Source organism: Schistocerca piceifrons, chromosome 11 (genome assembly GCF_021461385.2).
Source record: "Schistocerca piceifrons isolate TAMUIC-IGC-003096 chromosome 11, iqSchPice1.1, whole genome shotgun sequence".
Lineage (NCBI taxonomy): Eukaryota > Metazoa > Arthropoda > Insecta > Orthoptera > Acrididae > Schistocerca > Schistocerca piceifrons.
The window spans coordinates 93449910-93477663 of record NC_060148.1 but is presented as its reverse complement, the minus strand read 5'-3'; the positions used below and the strand labels follow the sequence as shown (position 1 = coordinate 93477663).

Sequence of the window (27754 nt, the reverse complement as noted above, 5' to 3'; positions counted from 1 at the left end):
GCTACATTTGCTACGCACAAGTGATGTACATTGGTTGACTTGTACCATCAGTGTTTCTCTCTGATGAAAGACGTAGTCGAGCAGGCTTCACCTCTCACCCACCTCATGACATATGAGGATGGTGAGTGGTGACACAATCTGTGCTTCCGCTGTATCCAGTATGGCAACTCATGCTTCTTAAATATCACTAAATCGCTGTTGATATTACTACTGGCTGGCAAATGAGTGATGAGTGCTGTAATTAGACAATGCCTGAAAATCTAATCTATGTAGTAGCATTAATGGCAGGGTGTTCATTTGGTCTGGATATTAACATCACACAGACACCAGGTCCATTTGCATATATGTTAACATCTTCTGTACTTCCTTTTTGTGTCTCTCACTCACTCAACAAGCCACTGTCCCATCTCACAAACGACGCTACTTCAATCTGGTGTAACACTATCTTCAATACATTCACTTCAAAGAATATTTCACACTGACAGTTATTTTTTAGAGTTCTTTACTGTAAATATTTGTCCCATATTCTCAAATCAAACCACTAATCAGCATAGCAAAAGCTGTTACAAGTCCTTCCTCACACTGCTGCCCTTCAGTTGTCTCTTCCTGTTCCTCTAATTTTACGTTGCTGTTGATTTATGTTGCCATAGTACTTACATGAAAAATCATATACATGTATAATTTTATGCACATATCTATAATTTTCATATTTCACATACCATAAATAATAGTAATTAATGAAATATATAAATAAATAAACACGTAATGAAAACTTCCGTCTCAAGATGTAGTTTAATATGGTACAATCTGATAATTTTCAGGTACACGGAGTGTTGCCTGAGGTGAAACTCATTTAAAAGTTCCAGAAAAAGTGACAGCTTGTACAAGTCAAACATCACAACTCGTGCCGTTCCATTTACACCGAGACACAAGACGAGGCATAACTGTGCAGTTAATTGTGTACTAAATGATTATGCAGTTCTCAGTATAAGACAAATGCTGGTGTCTGCTAAAAGCTTCGTTTGAATCAGGAAATAACAAAAATTCCTGGAAATACTCTGTGAGAGTTCATTCTGCCAGTTTTGCTTTAGGAAACGATGGTTAAAATAATTTACAGAAGTCCTGTCATTGTTTTCGTCTTTCACCAATGTTAGATATATTAAATTGTTCTTAAACATATTCCGAGTAGAGGAAGTAGGACAAGAACTTTCTTCTTATTTTCATTCTGATTCAATTATAGTAATTAATTACTTGCTGTGCATAAAATATATAGAAAGAAGCTACCAAGTATAAATAAGCATGCAGTTATATATAAAGAACAAACTGGAAAACTGATGCACTTGTTGTACAATATCAGACGCAATTAATTTTGTCGTACTAGTTAGATACAATCCTTACAGCTGGTCACTCGCTTCAGTACGGTCTACAATGAAGACAGCCTTTTGAGAAGAATACTCGTGGACATTTTACAGTGAGGATTCTACAGTCAGAAACTGTTTGTTTCCCCTCAGCGCCAAATTTCTCTCAGCTGTCGAACACAGTTCTTGCTGCAGACTGATGATGTGTGGGTTCCAACACGCCAGTAGTCTGTTCTTGAGAAGGGGGAGCGTTGCTTTGTTACAAATGAAAAAAACGAACAGCAGTGGTCCCTGAACCATGGTAGCTATGTGCACGTAATATACGAACTGTGCTATGCCTTCAGCCTGGTGGAACCCAATTCTAATAATTATGCATACCCCACTTAAGATGATAGTCTTAACTGACACATAAAAAAGTTGTCTCTTGGAGCCAAATTTATCGTCACTATAAATTTTGAGTTGAGTCATGGATTTCTTATTACGTAGGTACATGTACCCCACTAGTCCGAGACAGGCCAAATTGTAACCTATAGACAGTGAAATGCCCACAAGAAATATTATCCGACTATGGACCAGGTAATATCTGCTCGTCTTTTCCAAAGCGATACTTGCTCCACATACTATGCTCCACGCTATTAATGCGTACAGCACCTGTCGGCGAAATGCCTTTCTCGCTTCAGCAGGTAGTAAGTCGTTAGGAAGCCTCAGGTGGCGAATGCATGCATACATTTGGTAGCAGAACGAGTTTAGCCAGATACAACTGAGGAGTGTGAGGGCACTATCGACCAGCACTGCCGTAGCCAAGTCGGGGACACCGGCCATGCGGTACATGACCTCAGAACACAGGATCTGGACTATACCCGTCACCTGGAATGACAAGAATATCATTCCGGGCAAATTACGTAACTGGGGAAGGTACGTGTACACTCCGGCAGTCAGAAAGCGGAAAATAATATTCACGGCTATAAATGAGATTTCTAAGGGTCTTAAGCTGTCAATTTTAAAATCCTTGTATTTCAAGGTGGCATTGCTTAGACTATCTTTGTAGATCAGTGTTCTTTCTGTTGCCTTTTCATACCTGTCTAGCCCCGATAACTTGTCCGTTGTAGAGTTCGATCCGTTTGTGTAAAGGTGGACACTGCATAGATCGAGACTCTTGTGGAAGGAAAAATCGTTACACTTCAACAACAGAATAGCTCTGGAAACGGAGCAGATGGCGTCTGTAGCATTCGACTCCAGACACGACCGGTCTTCAGGACTATCGAAATAGCAGCGAGCGTCGTGTACGGACTGCATCACACTGAAGGGGACGTCCTGACAAATGCCGAAAGAGTTCACTGTCATCCAGGCCAAGAGGCAGAGGTTGACGGTCACCCTCTGCGTGTAGGCCAGGTAGCTGGTGACGGGTATGTGGGGTGACCTCTGCACCATGTCATCCCACAGCTGTTCACGGCACTGCTGGCGCTGCTGGATGGTCTCTGGAGGCAGGTCTTCCAGTGGACACGTGGGGTGGTCCAGGGCGTTCGCCAACAGCTGCATGCAGTCGGTGTCCACAGAGAGCGTAGCGTTGCTTCTGTCCTCCAGCTGCCACTCCTCGTCTGCAAGATAGTCACAGCAAGTAGGCAGTGCTCACACAATGGAAGTAGCTGAAATCAGAGTCCCCTCTACACAATAAGACTAGGAGTTGTGGAACTGAATTATCGATGATCGATGGCTAGAGCAGGTCGCAACCAACAAACGCCCAGGAATTATTAACTCAAATGATGTAAGACGGGATGTTAACATAAATTCTAACATTTACAGAGTCATATAACAGATTTATTAAGGGGGGGTAGGATGTCAAATGGGCCGACTTGGAGCAGGAGAGGCACCACAGGACATTTTAATTTCCACTGTCTATACTTTTACAAATAAATTCATAAAACTTTAACAGCATGACCAGGAAGGATTCAGGATTCATGTTCATAGTAGTGGAAACTAAAAAATGTAACAAAACACTTTTTTTTTTTACATGTGAAATTTCATCATTTTTTCACTTACTACTGGCTGCATTTGTTGCTATAGGTACACTTTTCTTCCTAAGTAAAAGAGATTCTTCGATTACTTTTGCACAGCATACAAACCATAGTTACAGGTGTATGAAACTCTAGAAGTTATTTAGTTTATGAAAAAATGAATGAACTGTTACATTTTAAACTTCATGTTTAGAAAAAATTCAAGTTTTATAGTTAATTATCTCAATTTTTTCCATAGTTTTTTAATAGATCTGGAAAATTCTAGAGTTTCATATGCCTGTAACTACTGAAACTTCCTGGCAGATTAAAACTGTGTGCCTGACCGAAACTCAAACTCGGGATCTTTGCCTTTCACGGGAAAGTGCTCTACCGATGGTAGCTCAGATCTGCCAAGAAGTTTCATATCAGCACACACTCAGCTGCAGAGTGAAAATCTCATTCTGGAAACATCCCCCAGGCTGTGGCTAAGCCATGTCTCCGCAATATGCTTTCTTTCAGGAGTGCTAGTTCTGCAAGGTTCGCAGGAGAGCTTCTGTAAAGTTTGGAAGGTAGGAGATGAGATACTGGCAGAAGTAAAGCTGTGAGGATCGGGTGTGAGTCGTGTTTCAGTAGCTCAGATGGTAGAGCACTTGCCCGCGAAAGGCAAAGGTCCCGAGTTCGAGTCTTGGTCAGGCAGACAGTTTTAATCTGCCAGGAAGTTTCATATCAGCGCACACACCGCTGCAGAGAGAAAATCTCATTCTGGAAACCTGTAACTACTGTTTGTATGCTATGAAAAATTCATCGAAGAATCTCTCTTACTTAGGAAGAAAAGTGTACCTACAGCAACAAATGCTGCCAGTAATAAGAGGAAAAATGATGAAATTTCACAAAAAAAAAAAAGGTATTTTGCTACTTTTTTGAACTTCCACTGCGATGAGTGTGAGTCCTCAATCCTTCCTGGTCATAGTGACAAAGTCTTATGAATTTATTTGTAAAAGTATAGACAGTGGAAATTAAAATGTCCTGTGGTGACTCTCCTGCTCCAAGTCGGCCCATTTGACGTCCTACCCCCCTTAAATGAATGCTACACAAAATGATCATAAAGAGTTACAACTGCAAGAAACTTTTTTTAAGGTTACCAGTTTCAATCTGGTGCAGACCATCTTCAAGACCTCATACCATTATGGTAGGCAGTGCCGGTGCACGGAGCAGGTGCTACAGCTTCATGAACGCTAACTGCTCAAGTTGTAGCGCCTGCACCATTCACGGCCACCACCTACCACCATGGTGTGAGATCTGAAGATGGTCAAAAACAGACCGAAACCAGTAATCTCAAAAAAATGCATTGTTGGAGTTGTGTATCCATGGTGACAGAGTTACTCTGTAAATCTGCAAAGGTATGACGCAGTTAACAATGTTTAACCTCATTAAAACACACACTGAAATGAAAGGAGTTAGGCCAGTATTTGTGACTGATGTATCTAACAACAACATGGAGCAACGAGTTACATCTTGCTGCGCTTTGTTGGCAAATTTCTGTGTTGTCTCGCTCAAGAGTGTTAGCCACACAAAACTTAAAGTACCCTGACACATTGTTCTGCCTGTATGTGAATGTTAATCCCATGAACTACTGAGGGGACTTTGATACAGTAATACACCAATTCACGAGGAAGTCCACTGTATATGTAATTTACAAATATTTCTTGCATCATGGCTGAACTATAAACAATTAAAGTACCCTGCAGCTCGGAAAATGAAGCCATTGCCATCTTAAGGCGAATGGCAGAATTCCGTGAAATCATCCATAAATACATATTAGAAATGAAATTCTCCATTCTCATTTCCCTGTCTGTGTGCTAAGTCTAAGTTCAGAAACAGCAGTAGGCATTTGTTATGTGAATTCACTATTAGATAGACTTATTCTTGACCAATGTTGGTCTGTATAACTTGCAAATTGCTGGTCTGTAGATACATAGTGCTACCCATAAGAAGCTGTTGAGCAGATCGGTAGTAATGTAATAAATGTGTGGTACACTACTGGCCATTAAATCGTTACATCGCGAGGATGACGTGCTACAGACACAAAATTTAACCAACAGGAAGAAGATGCTGTGGTATTCCAATGATTTGCTTTTCAGAGCATTCACACAAGGTGGCGACACCTACAACGTGCTGACATGAGGAAAGTTTCCAACCGATTTCTCATACACAAACAGTAGTTGACCGGCGTTGCCTGGTGAAACGTTGTTGTGATGCCTTGTGTAAGGAGGAGAAATGTGTACCATCACGTTTCCGACTTTGATATAAGGTCGGATTGTAGCCTATCGTGATTGAGGTTTATCGTATCGCAACATTGCTGCTCACGTTCGTCGAGATCCAATGACTGTTAACAGAATATGGAATCGGTGGGTTCGGGAGGGTAATACGGAACATCGTGCTGGATCCCAACGGCCTCGTATCACTAGCAGTCGAGACGACAGGTATCTTATCCGCACGGCTGTAACAGATCGTGCAGCCACGTCTCGATCCCTGAGTCCACAGATGGGGACGTTTGCAAGACAACAACCATCTGCATGAACAGTTCGACAACGTTTGCAGCAGCATGGACTGTCAGCTTGGAGACGTTGACGCTGCATCCCAGACAGAAGCACCTGCGATGGTGTACTCGACGACCTGGGTGCACAAATGGAAAAACGTCATTCTGTTTACAGCATCACCATCGTCACATCCGTGTTTGGCGATATCTCGGTGAACGCGCATTGGAGCGTGTATTCGTCATTGCCATACTGGCATACCACCCGATGGTATGGGGTGCCATCGGTTACACGCCTCGGTCACCTCTTGTTTGCATTGATGCCACTTTGAACAGTGGACGTTACATTTCAGATGTGTTACGACCCGTGGCTCTACCCTTCATTCGATCCCTGCGAAACCCTACATTTCAGCAGGATAATGCACATTGCAGGTGCTGTACGGGCCTTTGAGGATACAGACAATGTTCGACTGATGCCCTGGCCAGCACATTCTCCAGATCTCTCACCAATTGAAAACGTCTGGCTCATCACAATATACCAGTCACTCATCTTGATGAACTGTGGTATCGTGTTGAAGCTGCATGGGCAGCTGTACCTGTACACGCCATCCAAGCTCTGTTTGACTCAATGCCCAGGCGTATCAAGGCCGTTATTACAGCCAGAGGTGGTAGTTCTGGGTACTGATTTGTCAGGATCTGTGCACCCAAATTGTGTGAAAATGTAATCACATGTCAGTTCTAGTATAATATATTTGTCCAATGAATACCCATTTATCATCCGCTTTTCTTCTTGGTGCAGCAATTTTAATGGCCAGTAGTGTATATCAAAGATCTCACAGGAAGAATATTATTTTCTGGACTAAGGAAAATGCCCATTACATGTAAGAGTTGGGAGGAAACCCTCACACATTATACATGTGTCACCACAGTAGCTGCTAGGACGGTAGTTTTTTGAACAGTGCATGAATGGAAACTGTTGTTAAACTGCTTCACAAACATGGTGTACACCTCAGCCTGAAGACAAGGTAATCATGAATCATGTATGGCTACAGTAGGATGGAGCTCCAGCACACTTTGGTATTAAGATGTGTCAGTTCCTTAATGACCAGTCTCACCCTGGATGGGGCATCATTCTGGAGCACCTCCAGTCCCATTAAAAAGAGTACAAGAAGTTCCAGTTCTTAGCATGTCAGCAACTCGTTATTAGGAATTATCAAGTCCTCAACAATTCAGTGTTAAAAAAACTGATGAAAACTTGTGTAAAAGTGCTGAAGAGTCCTTTTGAAGCTTAGAGTCAGGAACAATTTGCAGGATTCCAAGAAGACATGGAGGAACACTGTGCTCTATGTAACACAGGGGGTTCTATATACAAATCCCTTGAGTTGTTTGGCTATAGAGAACCTGGTGCAAAGTTCCAGTTTCTGCAATTAGTCAGCTCCAAAGTTGTGGTACTGTATGGCTTTCGGCAGGAAATTCAGAAATTGAATGTGGGTGGCAGTGAGAAATACAAAAAAATTGTAGGTAAATACAAATTAGACCTATCTCCCAATGCATAAAATAGTGGGAAATTTAAAAATTCGATTGGCAGATGACAAAAAATGCAAGAAATTGTGGAATAGCAGCAGTTTAAAAATTTGTAGGAAAAAGCCAACTTGCTTAGTTGTGATTTGTACCCCTTGCCTCGCTTCCTTCTATCTCCTCCTTCCTGTCTCCAGACAATAAGAAATGAAAGAATCAATCAAAAATTCCAAGATTTCATAACTGACACAATTTACTTAGTGGAAAATTAAAAGGCCTATCACTGACCCCCTCTTTCTGCCTCCAACAGATCGTGGCATGCTCTTTAAAATGAACAGCCAATTAAAAATACATTTGTGCTAGTAGAAAATTTGAAACATCTCTCCCCTTATCTTTCCAACAAATCACTGTGAACTATTAAAATGGGGCATCAGAATGTGCTTTAAATAAATAAATAAACCCAAGAAGACAGAACAAACCCAGTTGTGTTGATGGGGAAATAAAAAATCTCCCCTCCTCCCCTCTTCCCTTGATCAATTAAAAAAAATCCAAGATGAAGAAACTAACTCAATTGTGCTTTTGCCCCACCTTCTTCCTCCTCTTTCTAACCGACTGCAACAAAGTATTAAAATGAAATGATTCATCTGCTCAGAATGCGGTTAAAAAAAAGAGAGGAAGCTATCTAAATTGTACTTCATACAAAACACCCCCTCCCCCTGCTCTCCAGCCAATCAGAGTGCAGTATTTAAATAACGTGTAAAAATGAAGCCAAGTTGCATTATCTATGTTAAGTTGCATTATCTACACACACACACACACACACACACACACACACACACACACACACACACACACACACTGCATAATGAACCAGAAAGACGAAGTTAGACTGTAGCCCATCTGGCTTGTACTCAAAAGTATCCAAATGAAATGAATTATTTATCTAGAAATACATCAAACATTTAAAATGTGTGAATTGTGTAAAAATGTGGTCAATTATGATTTCATCACTTACTTACTCCCTGGCACTACACCCCATGCAGCACCTCGGCCTCCTAGACAATGCCTGCCATCTCTTCTCTGCTGGCTGCCTTAGCTCTCTATCTTCTAACCCCCATTCTTCTCAACTTGTCCTCCTCCTCGTTATCTAGCCATCTGGTCCTTGGTCTGCTCCTTATACGGTGTCCACCTGCTTTGCCATTGAATGCTCTCTTGTCTGTTTTGCTCTCCGTCATTTTTGTTTTATATGTCCCAACCAACGCATTCTATTAACCTTTATTTCTGTCACCATATCTGGTTTGTTATACAACACTCATATCTCCCTTACTATTTCTGATTCGCCAAAACCCACTATCATTCACTGGTCCATAGATTTTTCCTTAGTATCTTCCTTTCCACCTCTGCTAACAAATCCTCATCACTGTCCAAGTCTCTGAACCCTACATCACCACAGGTCTCACTAATGTGCAATACACAATCAACTTCAGATTCCTACTAAGGGTTCTTGATTTAAGTACTGCAATCGGTGCAAAGTAAATCCTGTTTCCAGCTGCAGTCCTTGCACATATTTCTTTTCTCGTATCATTATTCTCAGTTACCACTGACCCAAGATATTTAAAGCTCTCACAGTATTCGTGTTCTTTCCCATTCAAAGCCACACTTCTTTCTTCTTCGCCATACCTTTTTCTATATGTTAACATATACTCAGTCTCTGACTGATTAATCATCAGCCCTATCTCCACTCTATATCTTTCTACCTCCTGGATAACAAATCAGCATCGTATGCATATATGAGATCCTGCATTGCTCTATTACAGTGTTCCCTCAGGAACACATGTGAGTTTTTTAGGTTAGAGAATTCCCTCCTTAGGCTCGACAAGATGCCTCCTGAGACGCGACAAGGTAGTTGTAGGCAAAACGCAACAGGGAATAACAATATTAATGTGGTAATAGTAAACTGCAGGAGTGTCTATAGAAAGGTCCCAGAACTGCTCTCATTAAAAAACAGTCACAATGCCCACATAGTACTAGGGACAGAAAGTTGGCTGAAACCAGTTGTAAACACTAATGAAGTTCTAAACTCAGATTGGAATGTATACCGCACAGACAGGCTGGATAGTGAAGCGGGAGGCGTGTTTATAGCGATAAGAAGTGCAATAGTATCGAAGGAAATTGACAGAGATCTGAAATGTGAAATAATTTGGGTGAAGGTCACGGTTAAAGCAGGCTCAAACATGGTAATTGGATGTCTCTATAGGCCCCCTGGCTCAGCAGCTGTTGTGGCAAAGCACCTGAAGGAAAATTTGGAAAGTATTTTGAGTAGATTTCCTGACCATGTTGTAGTTCTGGGTGGAGATTTTAATTTGCCGGATATAGACTGGGAGACTAAAACATTTAGAACGAGTGGCAGGGACAAAGAATCCAGTGAAATTTTTTTAAGTGCATTATCTCAAACCTTCCTTGAGCAGTTATACAGAGAACTGACTCGTGGCGATAACATATTAGACCTTCTGGTGACAAACAGACCTGAACTATTTGAAACAGTTAACGCAGAACAGGGAATCAGTAATCATAAAGCGGTTACTGCATCGATGATTTATCATCTGCATTTCTTCAGTTTTAATGGCCAGTAGTGTAGTTTTTAGAGCAGGCATTTTGTAATGTTTCACAGAATGTCTTATCATGCCCACCACTAACAAAACTGTAATTTTCCCAATTATCTGTTGGATGATTAAAGCTTCTCCAGTGATTACAGTATGATTGGGGAACTAACATACAAGTGAACTGAGGTTTTCTTTCAAGTTACATCAGGAGATCAGTCTGGTGCATGATACATAATCCAATTATCATTTGATGCCCATGTCTCACGGTGAATCGTGGCCAAGCAGTCTCATACACAGCTCCAATTTCAGTCTCAGGGAATTTGAGTTCATGACTACTACAACAAATACACCACCCCTCCATTTCCCATTTGTCGAACCTCTTGATATACACTCAAATATTCCTCAAAAACTGCACTGCTATTGATTTCAGATTTCAGCCACCTTTCTGTACCTAGTATTATGTGAGCTTCATTGCTTTTCAGGGGCGCTACCTGCTCTGACACTTTGTTGCGAATGCCTCAGCGGCAGTTTATGATTTTAACACTCTTACCTGTGGGAGCCATTTCTTTTGATCTTTCACTGATACTTCTGAGTTTCTTACGGCTATCGGTATCTGGACTGGATAGAGTAACACCAATTCTAAGAAACCCTTGTGTGCACCCCACACACACAATCAGCTACTTGATTAGCAGCCTCTGATGTGTGGTGCACATCTGACCCATTTAGGGGGATCTTACAGTTCTCAACCCTATGGCGCAAATCCAGAAAGTTGCAGCCTAGCTCGTCACGGAACCTATGAAGTCTCTGGTTCAGTCCTTCCACTCAACTTAGATTCAAAGGGCCACAATCGGTTCTGGGAATAATGCTACAAAACATGAGCTCTACTGAAACTCCATGCACAAGGTTGGTCTTCTGAATCTGCTCTGCCAGCTGCTGGAATGACTCGAGAATGATCTCGGAGGTCAGATGACGAGCGTCATATGTCCCACCATGTGCCACAGTCTGCAGTTGGTTGCACTTTGTTCCCTGAATGGCTGGTGGAATAGCCTGTCCAGCATGCTGAATGAGGCCCACATGTGTACACGCTGAGTGCACCTGGTGCCCTTCCCTGTCCCTTGCTGCTATTTCCATAAGGGGTACCATGAGTCACCTTACATTTGAACTGCTGACGATTAATGAACCCCTACCTGTTGCGTTTGCCTCCTCTTGATACCAGACAACACAGTTTTCCCCAAAACAGGTGAAGTGAGTCCCACTAGCTCAGTTTCGTTTTCAATGAAAGAGCACCTAAGACTTGTTGGTTAGGGGGATTGGTATAACACCCTGAGTCCTCCCTGGTCCCCATCCACCCTACACAGGATGTGTAGATCTACCATCGACAAGCCACTCACAGGCAAGTGGATGATTAGTGACAGATTGTGTTCTTTCCTCATAGTAGTGAGGATCCGCATGATAGTACTAGAAGTACCTCTGGTAACAGTATCACTGGTACACGACTCTCGGAAGCTCTTCCGACACACCAGTTCGCAGCTGCCGCCAATTGTTTGACAGCAATCAGAGCAATTTCCAGCTGCTCAGAACGGCATCCCGTGTTGTATGTGTTATATGTAGCCTTCCATACACTTTTCATGCACAAAGGACCTTCAAATTAAATATTTCCACATCTAAGTTTTTCTATGATGATTGTCAAATGTTACAGTAGTATTTCCATTTCTAAAATACTTAAGGGATATTGTCATTTGAAGCTCAGAAAATATTATTGATGGTTCATAGAGCGACAAGTCATCTCCAATCGTGTCACCACATATACAGGGTGTTACAAAAAGTTATGGCCAAACTTTCAGGAAACATTCCTCACACACAAAGAAAGAAAATATGTTGTGTGGACATGTGTCCGCAAACGCTTACTTTCCATGTTAGAGCTCATTTTATTACTTCTCTTCAAATCACATTAATCATGGAATGGAAACTCACAGCAACAGAACATACCAGTGTGACTTCAAACACTTTGTTACAGGAAATGTTCAAAATGTCCTCCGTTAGCGAGGATACACGCATCCAGCCTCTGTCGCACGGAATCCCTGATGCGCTGTTGCAGCCCTGGAGAATGGCGTATTGTATCACAGCCTTCCACAATACGAGCATGAAGAGTCTCTACATTTGGTACCGGGGTTGCGTAGACAAGAGCTTTCAAATGCCCCCATAAATGAAAGTCGAGAGGGTTGAGGTCAGGAGAGCGTGGAGGCCACGGAATTGGTCCGCCTCTACCAATCCATCGGTCAGTGAATCTGTTGTTGAGAAGTGTACGAACACTTCAACTGAAATGTGCAGGAGCTCCATCATGCATGAACCACATGTTGTGTCGTACTTGTAAAGGCACATGTTCTAGCAGCACATGTAGAGTATCCCGTATGAAATCATGATAGCGTGCTCCATTGAGCATAGGTGGAAGAAACTAAAATGAGCTCTAACATGGAAATTAAGCATTTCCGGACACACGTCCACATAACATCTTTTCTTTATTTGTGTGTGAGGAATGTTTCCTGAAAGTTTGGCCGTACCTTTTTGTAACGCCCTGTATAATCACCACCACACACACTTGTTCAATTTTTTCATACTGAATTATGTATAGTTTCAAGTGTAATTCATATATGTGAATAACAAACCTGTTCATAAACGATTTTTGAATTTAGCAATGAAAAAATAGTTGACAGCATTTTTACACAATTCAGGTAAATTTTTAAGTGTGTGTTTATATATATATATATATATATATATAGGTAATTGAGATGTACAAGTACTTTTGAGCACAGTTTAGAAGAGGTTACATTGTAACTGGCTCTTTCAGTTTGATGGAGGCTAAATACTAACCTCTGATTGAAGGGGAGTTATGTCTTTATGCAATTTTATGTAAATAATGCAGCTTGTTGTCATTTTTATGCATCTTTTTAACATTCCACTCTGATTGGCTAGACAGGAGTGGAGAGGGTGTGGATGTATGAAGCACAATTGAGCTAGTTCCCTATCTTGGATTTTTTGAAATTTGTGTATTGAAGCTACGTTCTGATTGATTGCTCCACTCAAATTCTTCACTGTGGTTTGTTGGAAATAGGAATAGGAGGCTTTGGCATAAAGTACAGTTGAGGTAAGTCTCTTGTCTTGGATTTTTCAGATTGACTGGCAATAGCGAGGAGGGATGGATGTATCTGTCTGTGGGTGGAAGGGATGGAGTTTGTACAGGTCACACGGTTAGCACTTGACTTTCTTAAGATGAACGTTGATGAGGTGATGGTTCAACTCCCACTCAGTCTTAATTGTTAATCTGCATTTTTTCATCACTTGTCATATCATTTAATTTATATGGCATTTGAGATGTAATATCACTTTTAAAAAAACATGTATTTGCATGAAGTTTGACTACTTAATCTTTTTAATTAAATTAGAACAAACATATTTGGAGCCATCGACAAGTAAATGTAGAAAGCCATAGAGTTCTCCTGAAAATGTATCTCTGTTGCGACTTGCAAAATTCCTTATACATGCAGTCTGGTAAGGTACCCGGAACTACTTTGCACCTTGACGCTTCGAGCTGCAGACACAGAGGCAGGCCCCATTTGGCAGTTAAACAGCATAGGGGTGAGACATTGCTAATGTAAGAAGAACAAATAGTGTAGATTCAAATTTACTGAGTAACTTAGAATTTACCAAAATGAAGGCTTGAGCGGGAGATGAACCATCACCTCATACACTTTCACTTTACCCAGCTTGAGTGGTAACCACTTCACCACCATGAAGTCTTGCACTCAAGCACCTACATACAGGTATACCAGGTATATAATTAACATGTAAAACTTCTCTTGTGGTTTTCTTGGAATTGCCAGAGTACTGTATACTAAATGTGTGCAATGTTTGAAGTAAATTCATGATCTCAATGTCGTCGCTTTCCCTCGTGACTGACGGTGGAGAGTAGAGTGGACATCACTGTCGCCAGCAGTGAGCACCATGACCATGACTGAATGCAGTGAGATGTATTCAGCACATTGCAGCTACAGAGATAGAGGAGAGGTAAGAAACAAAATGAAAAGCAATTGCTCTGCAACGATCCACCAGAGGCCACATTGTACATTTGTGAGGTGGGAGGTTGTGTTTGTTGTTGGGCCTACCCTTGAGATGCAAAATTAAAATCTCCATAATCGGAAAATGAAGTAAAGCTCCCTATGCAATCAAGTGCATTTACTTTTGATAGGTAATGAAACAAGTCGTGTGGGATATAACGTCATATTAAATCAGAATTTAACAGGGGTAGACCCACCTCTGACATTCAATAGTCGTACACTAAATATACAGGTCAGCTACTACACGACACCACATATTAGTTGATGGAGGCATATAACAACTGAGTGAAAATGCATACTCATGTATTGAAATGCCAAAGAAACTGGTATAGGAATGTGTACTCATCAAATGCACAGATACGTTAACAGGCAGAATACGGCGCTGCGGTCGGCAACGCTTGTGTAAAACAACAAGTGTTTGGCGCAGTTGTTAGATCAGTTACTGCTAGTACAATGGCAGATTATCAAGACTTAAGTAAATTTGAACATGGTGCTATACTCGTCACATGAGCGATGGGACACAGCATCTCTGAGGTAGCGATGAAGTTGGGATTTTACCATCCAACCACTTTACGAGCGTACTGCGAATATCAAGAATCCGGTAAAACATCAAATCTGCAACATCACTGCGGCCGGAAAAGGATCTCGCAAAAGCAGGACCAATGACCATTCAACGTGACAGAAGAGCAACCCTTCCCCAAATTGCTGCAGATTTCAATGCTGGGCCATCAACAAGTGTCAGCACGCAAACCATACAACGAAACATCACCGATATGAGCTTTTGGAGCCGAAGGTCCACTCGTGGGCCCTTGACAACTGTGTGACACAAAGCTTTATGCCTCGCCTGGGCCTGTCAACAGCTACATTGTTGACCAAATCTGGGATGCCTTGCAATGTGCTGTTCAGAAGAGATCTCCACACCCTTGTACTTTTACGGATTTGTGGACAGCCCTGCAGGATTCACGGTGTCAGTCCCCTTGAGCACTACTTCAGACATTAGTCTGAGTCCATGTCATGTCGTGTTGCGGCACTTCTGAGTGCTCCCAAGGTCCTACAAGATAGCAGGCAGGTGTACCAGTTTCTTTGGCTCTTCAGCATAGAAGATGCTATTTGTTTCCCCTTTATGTCCGTTCAGGTGGGGAAACGTTCAACAAGATGACAAAAAATGCAAAGTCAAAGGAACAATAATGTTTCTATCTCCAATCTTGGCACCAAATTTGGGATCGCGTAATGCATATCACGATTGGTCAAGTGTAAAGCATATCAGAATGTGATAATCATAAGTGAGGAGCAAACACCGTTCAAAGATACGAAATGCATGCTGCAAATCATACAGCCAATTCGATCATCTAATGAAATGACGACTAACTCCGCAAAGTTACATACAGCGCTCAACCTGAACTATGTCATGGAAAACTATCACTGCCTGTATCTGACCAAGTAACTGCCGATACTCGTGTGTGCACGTGCGCCAGCTGTGTGCGGCAGTTAACACTGTTCAGAAGCCATCTTCGCTTGCGTGGTCCAAGAGGTTGCGGTAAGACTGCTGTTCTTGGAGGCAGAAGGCAGAGTGTGTCCTTACCAAAATTCTAAATTCAAATTTTAGGAAAGCTCCTAGTCATTCACCAATGACGGTAATGATTCCGAGTGCCATCCAATCTCCAGTCAAGTTTTGCCGAGATTGCGTCCGCCAGCCCAGTGAAATTTCAAGATTTCGACAGAGTGAGAGGGGGAATTTAGGTTTTATTTTTACGTGGAGTCAAGGGCAGAAACTAAGTCTTTCCAGCCATGTTCCTAAGTAGCCATTGAGGCAGTGTGTCACCATGCACCTGTGATATTTTTGTCACATAATTTTTTTTTCCTCCTCTAAACACTCCAAAATTTTGTATCTGTAGTTGTTTCGTATATTATATAGTATGGGTGTCGACGATACATTCTTATCTTATAACAGACCCAGATGGAAACTGTTGCAAAACTGACGATGGAAAGACGTAAGCAACTACTTTGCACGGCACTGTAAATCACGGGAGATCTATAACTGGATATACACAGAAGTTTTCAACCTGATTCCTCAAATTAGACTAGAGTCGATGTAGTCAGTACATAAACATGTAGTAGATGGGTCCCAGTATTAAACTTACCTACAATTCTGCCAACACCTGAAGTAAATATCTCGTAGAACAAGTTGAAACGATAGAGGGAGTGCAGTGCGTCCGCGAGGCCGAACATTTGTGATGCCTCCGGCTGTCGCTCCTCGCATAGCGCAGTGAAGCTGCTGCGAAAGGAGGGGTGCTCTTGGTGGAAGGTGAGAAGGTCTTCATTCAGTACAGGACGCCTGTAACATACAAGTGATTAGGTTCAAATTTTAAAAAAATTAAGTCGACGTGCTATATCGTGGACATTGTATGCTTTAATGTGAAAATACCCAGAATGAATTTACACTCAGCAGTGGAGTGTTCCCTGATTTGAAACTTCCTGGTAGGTAAAAACTATGTGCAAGATTGGGATTCGAACCCAGAACCTTTGCCTTTTTTTTTAGCTAAAAGTTTAGTGATGAATTGCACTAAAGAGCAATGTTATACAATTAGTAATGCAGAGCCTTACCTCCACTAACAGAAGCTTCAAAATATTTAGTTCATTCACAAATTTAAAAAGTTGACAGTACCAGTGTATATTCTGTATCAACAAGAAAATTGTGTGTATGTGAGGGAGAGGTGGGAGACAGAGAGAGAGAGAGAGAGAGAGAGAGAGAGAGAGAGAGAGAGAGAGAGAGAGAGAGAGAGAGAGACAGGGGTGGGGGGAGGGGGGGCAGAGAGAGGGAGAGAGAGAGAGGGAGGGAGAGAGAGACTTGTAGAACTTTTTTGACCTGCTGGAAGGGCAGTCAGCAGCAACCCACCTGCCATGCTGCAGCTGCACACACATCAGCAGAACGCGGCCCCAGCAGGGTTGCACCCGCTAGCAGTGTGGCTGACATGGGGGCACTCCCAAGTGTCACTGAGCAGTCTACATGAAATTGGGGGGCGGGAGGGAGGGGGGGGGGGGGGGGAAGTGTGTAGAGTAATCAAGATAATGCAATACATATCTTTTGTTTGTGCCCAATTTCACTTCTAAAGAGTAGTACACACCCCAGAAAGTAATTTGGGATATTACGTTTGGAGGAAATGTCTTCAAAACAACGACATATTAAAAATGTTTCCCTTATAAAAGTTGATATGTAATTAATATTCTTGAAAGATGCGTAATCGAATTTTGTAATAATTTCAACTTTCGCAAAATACTTCAACACCATTACACGCAATTTTGGTGCATAGATCCTGAGAAATCAGTACCCAGAACCACCACCTCTGGCCATAATAACGGCCTCGATACGCCTGGGCTTTGAGTCAAACAGAGCTTGGATGGTGTGTACAGGTACAGCTGCTGATGCAGCTTCAACACGATACCACAGTTCATTGAGAGTAGTGACTGGCGTATTGTGATGAGCCAGTTGCTCGGCCACCATTGACCAGACATTTTCAATTGGTGAGAGATCTGGAAAATGTGCTTGCCAGGGCAGCAGTTGAACATTTTCTGTATCCAGAAAGGCCCGTACAGGACCTGCAACATGCAATCGTCCATTATCCTGCTGAAATGTAGGATTTCACAGGGATCAAACGTAGGGTAGAGCCACGAGTCGTAACACATATGAAATGTAACATCCACTGTTCAAAGTACCGTCAATGCGAACAAGGGGTGACCGAGATGTGTAACCGATGGCACCCCATACCATTATGCCGGGTGATACGCCAGCATGGAGTGACGAATACACGTTTCCAATGTGTGTTAACCACGATGTTGCCAAGCACAGATGTGACCATCGTGATGCTGTAAACAGAACCTCAATTCATCCGAAAGAATGACGTTTTGCCATTCTTGCACCCAGGTTCGTCAATGAGTACACCATTGCAGGCGCTCCTGTCTGTGATGCAGCATCAAGGGTAACCGCAGCCACAGTCTCCGAGCTTATAGTCCTTGCTGCTGCAAACATTGTCGAACTGTTCATGCAGATGGTTGTTGTCTAGCAAACGTCCCCATCTATTGACTCAGGGATCGAGACGTGGCTGCACGATCCGTTACAGCCGTGCAGATAAGATGCCTGTCATCTCGACTGCTAGTGATACGAGGCCATTGGGATCCAGCACAGCATTCTGTATTACCCTCCTGAACCCACCGATTCCATATTCTGTTAACAGTCATTGGATCTCGACCAACGCGAGCAGCAATGTCGCGATAACATAAACCGAAATGGCGATAGGCTACAATCCGACCTTTATCAGAGTCAGAAACGTGATGGTACGCATTTCTCCTCCTTGAATGAGGCATCACAACAATGTTTCACCAGGCAACACCGGTCAACTGCTGTTTGTGTATGAGAAATCGGTTGGAAACTTTCCTCATGTCAGCACGTTGTAGGTGTCGCCACCAGTGCCAACCTTGTGTGACTGGTCTGAAAAGCTAATCATATGCATATCACAGCATCTTCTTCCTGTTGGTTAAATTTCACATCTGCAGCCCGTCATCTACATGGTGTAGCAATTTTAATGTCCAGTAGTGTATTTTGAAAAATGAAAATTTTTGCTACAGCATAAATTAAATCAAGCTACATACATTCAGGTGTAATAAAGCTGGTTTCTGAATTACCATTTTTGAAAAATAGACCGTACACAGTGTGCTGTCAGAGTATTTTCAACAAAGCTAGTTAAAATATCTGAACATTCATCATGTTGTTGTTGTGGTCTTCAGTCCAGAGACTGGTCTGATGCAGCACTCCATGCTACTCTATCCTGTGCAAGCTTCTTCATCTCCCAGTAACTACTGCAACCTACATCCTTCTGAATCTGCTGAGTGTATTCATCTCTTGGTCTCCCTCTACAATTTTTACCATCCACGCTACCCTCCAATACTAAATTGGTGATTCCTTGATGCCTCAGAGTATGCCCTACCAACCGATCTCTTCTTCTAGTCAAGTTGTGCTACAAATTTCTGTTCTCCCCAATTCTATTCAATACTTCCTCATTAATTATGTGGTCTACCCATCTAATCTTCAGCATTCTTCTGTAGCACCACATTTCAAAAGCTTCTATTCTCTTCTTGTCCAAACTATTTATCGTCCACTTTTCACTTCCATACATGGCTACACTCCATACAAATACTTTCAGAAATGGCTTCCTGACACTTAAATCTATACTCGATGTTAGCAAATTTCTTTTCTCCAGAAACATTCATCATTAGTCTAGTTATTTATTTTACTTACATTTGTTTTTTTTCTTTTCAATTGTTATTTTACATTCTCTTTTTTGTATTTTAGTTTTTTAGTCTACCATTTCATATACATGTATTTTGTTAACTGAAACATAGTAGTCACTACTATGCAAAAAATCTGCAAATAAATGCTTAAATTATAATCTTTTCTTACACCATGCACATAAAAAGAACAAAATTTCTTCACATGATATATACATCTGTGAACACAGTATCAGAAAAAAATTCAACAGGATTTCAAATTGTTACAGACGACCCTCTGAACATTCCAATTTGTATGAAGCATATCTCTTACATTGGTAAGCCTTGGTGAAGATGATTGATTATTTACTACTAAGTGCAGCTTCATTATATTGTTTCTCAAGTGGAGATTGAGATTATAATCATTCAACACAACTAGATACAAAAATCTTCTCACAAAAGTATTCGTTTTCCAAAATACATTAACGGTGGTGGGGTACTTTGCAAAATTTCAGATTATTACAAAAGTAGATTATACAGTTTCCACGTATCATTGTTTCAGAGGTATTCCCCCCCAAATCTAATAAGCTACATTAGCTGTTAGGGCATGTTTTAACACATAAAACTGAAACGGGGCACACAAAAAAATTGTGTGTTACTTTATTTTGCTCCCTCTACACACCCGCCAAGTTTCATCAAGATGGTTTACTGATGCTTGGAAATGTTGCCTTGTGAGAGTCAGCAGGTCTGTGACCAGACAGAGCCCAGCGCATATGAGCATTACATATCTCAGTTGCCTCCTAGTGGTAACCGTGCTCATCTTGTATAATTTATTTATAAATTTCAACAAGAAGTGTCATGTATTAATGTCAAATGCTTTGTATGTTTCGCTTATTAATGACATATTAATTATATTAGGTCTTTTAGACACTTCTTTACTGTTTTTTAATAATGCACAATATCAGTGTTTTCTCTCTCCCATCCCTCCTTTCTCCATTCCCTACCTGTCATTTATGGTGCACAGCTCCACATTTTGCATACTGGGTTCGACAGAATGCTAGATGCCACAGAATGCCTTCGAAAGCATACTTTTCTACTGTTATCATCGTTATGCAAATTTGGCTATGTTCTTCTGTTTGATGAATTATTATTTTTCATTACTTGTGGTTAGCTGGGTACTATTACATTTGAACTAATGGCAATCTATACAGTCAGAAAAATTGCAACACCCTCAGGGACAAGGTCATGTTATTGGCAAGCGAGGTGACACGTACGTCTTCTTATTGGCAAGTTAGATGACACGTACGTCGTCATTGTAGGAGTACATGAAAACAAATTAAGACCAAATTAAACACACATGTCACAGTAAAAGGCACCCAAACAATGTCATCATCATATTGCTTACACTCCTACCCGTTTGGTATGTATTTACACACACACTCACAAAGGTGCCGAATGGCATCTTGCGCTAAATTGTTCCAATTATCTTGCACCTTTTTGTTCAAATTCGTTAACAGTTCTGGCTAGCCATGGAGAACGAGCAAGTTCCCTCCTCAACAGGCCACATACACAGGGTGTATACGCGGACAAGGAAAAAAAATTCCCAGATTTTTCCTGGGTTTCCGGGTCAAAAACAAACTTTCTCCCAGGTAATAATACACTTTTTTCATGTTAAGTGACAGTATACTTTTCCTTGGAACTGTAAAACTTATCAAACCATTGAATCATGGTTTTATATACCAGGGTAGAATTTCTCATCACTTTAAAAAACGTAATTTAAGGGGGAAAAAAACACATTTTGAAAAGATCTGCAATGTGCAGCAATGTGTACGCTGCATATTTTTGTATTAAGAAAGTATAAATTTGAATTCCATCGAACACTGCGTGTTACTTTCCGAAGCATTGAAATCGATATTGCCAGCCACTCATAGCTCATGTCACGCGATCTCACCAGGTGATGACGGCGGATATTCAGAGCATAAGATCCGTGATGTAGTCAGTGAATAGCAACATCACTGTTTAGTAGCACGAACACACAAACAGGAAGAAGTTAATGGTTTCATCGTACATTCTCGCAAATAGTTCATCTTTTGTAAGAGGAAAAGGAAACTTACTTTGAAAGTAACGCTTTTTAATCCACCATTCGTAATATTTTCCCACGACCTGTTAGAAACGGGTTCATTTCAGCAGTTGGTACAGAATGCCAGATAACAGGCATCACCGCATTTGCGCACCTGCGAGGATGCGGGAAGCCCGTATGTTCATACGAGTAAAACATTAAAAGATCTTACATTATGTCATAAAAGAAACAAGACATAAGAGGATACTTCAGGAGCATCGAAATTTCGTGAATCATACTAAAATGCATAATTCAGCTTAAAGTGCACATTCGTACATCTGGATTCGGATGAATATTTTCTTGGAGCACCTGTACTGTATTATTCTCAAGTCTGGTTCTTTATTATGGCATAATGCGAGACAAGCTATAAGATGAAAATGTGCACTTGAAATGCAACAAACAGTTGAAACTAGGCCAACAGTGAGGAATTAAACATTTCATTTCAAATAAATGGACTGCCTCAGCGCAAAAGACTAATAAAACCTCAATTTCTATAGCAAACTGATAAAAATAGCTTCATAGTTCTGCAAGGCTATTTATACTAGACTGTCAGAGAGATGAAAATAAAATAAAATCTGAAACTAGTAACTTATTTAATCCTTGCATAATTATGTAAATGTATTTTAATTCATTTGATAGCTCCCGCCCACAGAAAACCGTTTTGTTTTCATTTGACGTGAGAGCAATAAACAAAGAGTGGAAACAGAAAAATCACTAAACGTAAACACGTGTCATGTGGAGACTACCCACCTCCCCATTACAACTCAAGATCAGTGTGTATCAGTCCAGGATCTACGATATTTCCGAACCGGAACAATTGTAGTCAGTAGCGCCTCCCTCCCGCCAGCGTTTGACGTAGGACGCCAACAATTAAATTGACTTTTCAAAAAATGTTCATCTTGTAACACATCTGTTTCTAAAGAGTCTAATACATAAAACATGTGTCTTTGAGGAAATGTAAGACATGTTATTTAGTCTTAAATGTGCCAAAGTGCAGTGCCACACCTCTTCACATAGCACCTTTCTATCGCACGTCACTGTATTTCGCTCTGTCGAATTCAAACGTGTGTATTTTGTAATGGGTGCCATTAAACTATATTCAAAACAGTGGAAATTAAAATGTTCTGTGGTGCCTTTCCTGCTCCCAGTCGACCCGCTTTCATCCCGCCCCTCTTAAAAGGAAAAACTTGCAATTGATACTGGATGGGATTATTTGTAACCGGAAAAACAAGAACTTTTCAGAAAATTTGCACTCTTTATTGCCTATTAGCTAGTAACTTGCTGTTTTGTGTGAGACAAAATTAGATATAAGATACATAAAACCAATAAAGATAAAGAGACAAGCAAGGCCGTGCACATTTCTTCAATCCTTAAGCATACCATTTTTTTCTCTATATCTTGCTGCAGCTTTACATGGCATGCTTTCCTTTCTGCGAAATAATCTATTACCTCATCAAAGTTTATCAAACGTTTTGCTACATGAAGAAAACGAAATGTCATTGAGAGAGCCAGTCCTGACAAAACTCTACCATCTGGTGAGCAAGATGTATGATACAGGCGAAATACCCTCAGACTTCAAGAAGAATATAATAATTCCAATCGCAAAGAAAGCAGGTGTTGACACATGTGAAAATTACCAAACCATCAGTTTAATAAGTCACAGCTGCAAAATAATAATGCGAATTCTTTACAGACGAATGGAAAAACTGGTAGAAGCCGACCTTGGAAAAATGAGTGTGGATTCCGTAGAAATGTTGGAAAATGTGAGGCAATACTGACCCTACGACTTGTCTTAGAAGAAAGATTAAGGAAAGGCAAACCTACGTTTCTAGCATTTGTAGACTTTGAAAAAGTTTTTGACAATATTGACTGGAATACTTACTTTCAAATTCTGAAGGTGGCAGGGGTAAAATACAGGGAGCGAAAGGCTATTTACAATTTGTACAGAAAACAGGTGGCAGTTATAAGAGTCGAGGGGCACAAAAGGGAAGCAGTGGTTGGGAAGGGAGTGTTACAGGGTTGTAGCCAATCCCCGATGCTATTCAATCTGTATATTGAGCAAGCAATAAAGGAAACAAAAGAAAAGTTCGGAGTAGGTATTAAAATCCATGGAGAAGAAATAAAAACTTTGAGGTTCGCCGATTACATTGTAATTCTGTCAGAGACAGCAAAGGACTTGGAAGAGCAGCTGAACGGAATGGACAGTGTCTTGAAAGGAGGATATAAGGTGAACATCAACAAAAACAAAATGAGAATAATGGAATGTTGTTGAATTAATTTGGGTAATGCTGAGGGAATTAGATTAGGAAATGAGACACTTAAAGTAGTGAAGGAGTTTTGCTATTTGAGGAGTAAAATAACTGACGATGGTCAAAGTAGAGAGGATAGAAGATGTAGACTGGCAATGACAAGGAAAGTGTTTCTGAAGAAGAGAAATTTGTTAACAACGAGTATAGATTTAAGTGTCAGGAAGTCGTTTCTGAATGTATGGAGTGTAGCCATGTATGGAAGTGAAACATGGACGATAAATAGTATAGACAAGAAAAGAATAGAAGCTTTCGAAATGTGGTACTACAGAAGAATGCTGAAGATTAGAGGGGTAGATCACATAACTAATGAGGAGGTATTGAATAGAATTGGGGAGAAGAGAAGTTTGTGGCACAACTTGACTAGAAGAAGGGACCGGCTGGTAGGACATGTTCTGAGACATCGAGGGATCACCAATTTGGAGGGCAGCGTGGAGGGCAAAAATCGTAGAGGGAGACCAAGAGATGAATACACTAAGCAGATTCAGAAGGATGTAGGCTGCAGTAGGTACTGGGAGATGAAGAAGCTTGCGCACGATAGAGTAGCATGGAGAGCTGCATCAAACCAGTCTCAGGACTGAAGACCACAACAACAACAACAACAACAACAACTCAAAACTTGTGGTTTCTCGAGCTGATTATGTGTATTGCGTCACTGTCTGCTCGATAAAACGAAATAGGCCTGTCTAACATTGCAGAAATTGCAATACACACTAAATAAACTAGACTGTTTTGGAACTAATGGTCATTTTTATGACATGACAGGATATAATTCATGAAGTACCAATATCAAATGTCTATTAGGCCTACTACAAGCAAAAAGCTTTATGTTAGGAAATGGTTTCAAGGATGAGATTGAAAAGTAGTAGCACGAAATTTTTATATAAATTTGGAATTGTCATATTCTTCCATAATTTGTGTGATGTCCCCATTTCTTCTCCTTCCTCGTTCTAACAAACAATCTTGTCATCACTAATTCTGTAACTATTCCTGCCGGTGTCAAAACTTATTCTCCGGTTAACTTCACTAACCGTGCCACAATCGCCTGTTTAGTTATTCCGCGTTTATTCTCTGGTTAGGCATTATTACATGTCCGTACAACATGTTTTCTGAGCGACTCCCAGAACAGAAACTAAGTGTGGACTGTACAACTGGCCCTTACCAGTAAAGCACTCTAGACAGAACTTTTCTGTCAAAATTTAATTTTCTTGGGTACACCGAGAAGATAACACGTAATCTTTCTTACCTGTTAGTCATTTATTTCTACTCTGTTAGTCTGAATCTATGGCTTTTGCTGGTAATTATAACAACACTGATCATTTGCACAGCCAGTCGGCGTTATTCTGCTCAGCTCGTATAGCCCCGTCCCCTCTCGTCTACAGGGAAGTTTATTTCTAGATGCAACGGGGTTCCCCTGGCAGACACCTTCACGCATTCAAAAATCAACTTATGATTCATTCATAAATCAACAGAATGCGCCCAAAAAATGTTCAAAAACCAACAGGGATGGGTTCCAGAATCATACAAATAATCGTTAGACCAACGTACGCTGGATGCTAGGCACTTTGTGAAACAAGGTTTTTCCTGTAAGAACATGAATTTGGCACTCCTCCCCCCTCCCCCTGAAACTGCCACCCAGGACTGATTATTGTCCACCCCCCCCCCCCCTTCCCGTCCCCTCCCGCCAAGATCCGGGCCTGTTGCACGATGTGTGAATCTGACTGCCTGGGTGTGCCACTAAAATCTTTCTGGGTAACGTCTCGCTGCTTGCTGCTACTGCTCATCCAGCTGACAGCCTCGCTTCTGTAGCCAGAAGTGGGAGAAGGTACTACACATACGCGACTCAAACACGCATGTGCATGAGTCCGCTCGCTACTGCTCATACATCTACATCTACATACATACTCCGCAATCCACCATACTGTGCATGGCAGAGGGTACCTCGTACCACAACTAGCATCTTCTCTCCCTGTTCCACTCCCAAACAGAACGAGGATAAAAATGACTGCCTATATGGCTCTGTACGAGCCCTAATCTCTCTTATCTTATCTTTGTGGTCTTTCTGAGAAATGTAAGTTGGCGGCAGTAAAATTGCACTGCAGTCAGCCTCAAATGCTGGTTCTCTAAATTTCCTCAGTAGCAATTCACGAAAAGAACGCCTCCTTTCCTCTAGAGACTCCCACCCGAGTTCATGAAGCATTTTCATAACACTCGCGTGATGATCAAACCTACCAGTAACAAATCTAGCATCCCGCCTCTGAATTGCTTCTATGTCCTCCCTCAATCCGACCTGATAGGGATCCCAAACACTCGAGCAGTACTCAAGAATAAGTCGTATTAGTGTTTTATATCCTCCCAAAATTCTACCAATGAACCGAAGACGACTATCCACCTTCCCCACAACTGTCATTACATGCTTGTCCCACTTCATATCGCTCTGCAATATTATGCCCAAATATTTAATCGACATGACTGTGTCAAGCGCTACACGACTATTGGAGTATTCAAACATTACGGGATTCTTTTTCCTATTCATCTGCATTAATTTACATTTATCTATATTTTGAGTTAGCTTCCATTCTTTATACCAATCACAAATCCTGTCCAAGTCATCTTGTATCATCCAACAGTCACTCAACGATGACACCTTCCCGTACACTACAGCATCATCAGCAAACAGCCGCACATTGCTATCCACTCTATCCAAAAGATCATTTATGTAGATAGAAAACAACAGCGGACCTACCACACTTCCCTGGGGCACTCCAGACGATACCCTCATCTCCGATGAACACTCACCATCGAGGACAATGTACTGGGTTCTATTACTTAATATGTCTTCGAGCCACTCACATACTTGGGAACCAATCCCACATGCTCGTACCTTAGTTAGGAGTCTGCAGTGGGGCACCGAGTCAAACACTCTCAGAAGTCAATGAATATGGCATCCGTCTGATACCCTTCATCCACAGTTCGCAAGATATCACGTGAAAAAAGGTCAAGTTGCATTTCGCAGGAGCGATGCTTTCTAAAGCCGTGCTGATGCTTGGACAGCAACATCTCTGTCTCAAGGAAATTCATTATACTTGAACTGAGAATATGTTCAAGAATCCTGCAACAAACCAATGTTAAGGATATTGGTCTGTAATTTTGTGGATCCGTCCTTCTACCCTTCTTATATACAGGGATCACGTGCACTTTTTTCCTGTCGCTCAGGACTTTACGTTGGGCAAGAGATTTGCGATAAATGCAAGCTAAGTAACGAGCCAGTGCAGTAGAGTACTCTATGTAAAATACGAATCTAATGTAAACAGTTTATTTCCTTTGTTAGAATATTGGTTCTTACGAGTCAAAATTAGAAAAATCTAACTGAAAACAAAAACAATGAAAAATTCCAGGATTTTCCCGGTTTTCTCCCAGATGAAAAAATTCCCAGGTTGTTCCCAAATTCCCCGGTTGTCCCGCGTCGTATACACCCTGCATACATGTCCAAATGTAGAGACATCTGGTGGTCTTGTTGGACAGTGGCTGCACACTAAAAACAGCATGTTAGTGGCAGCATCCGTATGTGGACATGTATCGTCTTGCTTGCCAATGGCCTCGGCGCATTAATAACACCGGTTCCCGTCAGATTACCGAAGGTAAACACTGTCGGGCTCAGCTAGCACTCGGATGGATCTCCGTTCAGGTCTGCCGAGTGCTGTCAGCAAGCAGAGGGCACTCAGCTCTTGTGCAGCCAATCGAGGAGCTATTCGATTCAGAAGTAGTGGCACTAGTCACAAAAACTGATAATGGCCAGGAGAGCAATGTGCTGACCACATGCCCCTCCATACCCACATCCGGTGATGCCTAAGGGCTGAGGATGACACAGCGGCTGATTGGTACTGTTGGACTTTCAGAAGCTGTTCGGGCAGTGGTTTTGGGGTTGTCTTTATATACATAT

General features: G+C 41.4%; 1 protein-coding gene across 1 annotated transcript in view; it reads right to left on the bottom strand.

The window, feature by feature from the left end:
- Window positions 1-787: 787 nt before the first annotated feature.
- The window catches only part of LOC124719741, a 100396-nt gene continuing 73429 nt past the window's right edge, over window positions 788-27754 (bottom strand). The window contains exons 6-7 of the mRNA XM_047244943.1: window positions 16266-16459; window positions 788-2956 (exon numbers count right to left, since the gene is read on the bottom strand). Of these exons, the coding sequence (XP_047100899.1) occupies window positions 1467-2956; window positions 16266-16459 (1684 nt within the window). The 3' untranslated portion in view covers window positions 788-1466. The remainder of the gene's footprint in view (window positions 2957-16265; window positions 16460-27754) is intronic.